Source organism: Pteropus alecto, unplaced genomic scaffold, assembly GCF_000325575.1.
Source record: "Pteropus alecto unplaced genomic scaffold, ASM32557v1 C18477653, whole genome shotgun sequence".
In the NCBI taxonomy this organism is placed as follows: Eukaryota; Metazoa; Chordata; class Mammalia; order Chiroptera; family Pteropodidae; genus Pteropus; species Pteropus alecto.
In genome coordinates this window covers 1-1,300 of record NW_006492918.1, presented here as the reverse complement: position 1 = coordinate 1,300, position 1,300 = coordinate 1, and the positions used below count along the sequence as shown (strand labels likewise).

The window sequence follows — 1,300 nt, the reverse complement described above, 5'->3', positions numbered from 1 at the left end:
GGTGCCTGGCTGACTCGCCTCCGGGGCTGTTGTGAGGACCAAACAATCAGCCCCGTGATAGTGCTCTGAGAATCTAGGGCTGGTGACGATGACGATGGCTCTGCAGGGGGCGAGTGTGGGGGGGTAATCAGTGCCCTTCCCCTGCCCTCCGCTCGGCTCTCTGCAGGGGTGGAAGATGGTACCGGTCAACCCTGAGCCGGACGGGGAGCCCGCAGCCACCGCCATCGCGAGATGGAGGAGCCCACGCCCGAGCCCGTCTACGTGGACGTGGACAAAGGGCTGACCTTGGCCTGCTTCGTCTTCCTCTGCCTCTTCCTGGTCGTCATGATCATCCGCTGCGCCAAGGTCATCATGGACCCTTACAGCGCCATCCCCACGTCCACCTGGGAGGAGCAGCACCTGGACGACTGAGGCGCGGGGCAGGGCTGCCCCTGGCCACCGGCCTGCCAGCCCACAGAGACCAGCAATGGACGCAGCCCGTGGGGATGGAGAGTGTCCACCTGAGCCTTGCCTGCTGTCACAGCAGCACCCGAGTGACACGCTCGCAGTGCTGTGGGTTTTCCAACCGTGGGCCGGCCTGGGAATCACTGACCGGGGTGTGGTCACCTTCCCTGGCTCTGGCACAGACACCTCCATCACACGACGGCAGTCTCCTTTTGAGGGGACCTTCTGCCCTTGAAATGCAGACTAGCACACGCAGTGGGACTCGCAGCACAGATGTCCCACCCAAACGCAAGGCCCCTCCCAACGGGCCGCCGGCACAGAAGGCGGCAGGGCGTGAAAGGAGATGGCAGGGAACTCAGAAAAGGTGCAGAGGCTGCCTCCCAGCCGCATTTTTAAAAAACTAAAATAGAGAGGGACATATTTTTCCTGTTATAAATGAAATGTGCATTTTAGAAATTTGGGAAAATACGGAAAAAAAATAGAAGGAAAAGGCGGTAAAAGAACACTTCTACTCCCGCCCCCCAGAAGTCCGCATTGTGAAACGCTTTCTCCCAGCCTTTTTCACACACATTTTTTTAGACAGTCAAATCCACGCCGCACGCATGATGCTGTGTCATCCATGTTACACGGATATGCCCCCCCCACCGCCCAGACGCTCTCCACGGCTGTGGTCTCTGGTGGCGGCAGAGAATCCCAACAGGTGGCTAGGTCCTAGTTTAACAGTCAGTTCCTCTGGTCACACATACTAATCTTGCTAATCTTTCCTCACACAAAATGATCTCCTCCAGGACCCTCATGAGCGTGCACAGGCTCCGACGTGAGCATCGGGCGGGGAGACCGGGTGCTGGTCCTGCCC

The 1,300-nt window shown here is 58.7% G+C and overlaps 1 protein-coding gene across 1 annotated transcript; it reads left to right on the top strand.

The window, feature by feature from the left end:
* The first annotated feature begins 83 nt into the window (after positions 1 to 83).
* On the top strand, positions 84 to 1,294 carry LOC112473530 (cortexin domain-containing 1). The gene has a single exon (XM_025041881.1). The coding sequence runs from the start codon at positions 232 to 234 to the stop codon at positions 409 to 411; it is 180 nt and encodes a 59-aa protein (XP_024897649.1). The 5' UTR covers positions 84 to 231; the 3' UTR covers positions 412 to 1,294.
* The last annotated feature ends 6 nt before the right edge of the window (positions 1,295 to 1,300 follow it).

Excerpts from the sequence above, each read along its gene's own strand:
- LOC112473530 (XM_025041881.1), top strand. The coding sequence starts at position 232 with ATGGAGGAGCCCACGCCCGAGCCCGTCTACGTGGACGTGGACAAAGGG.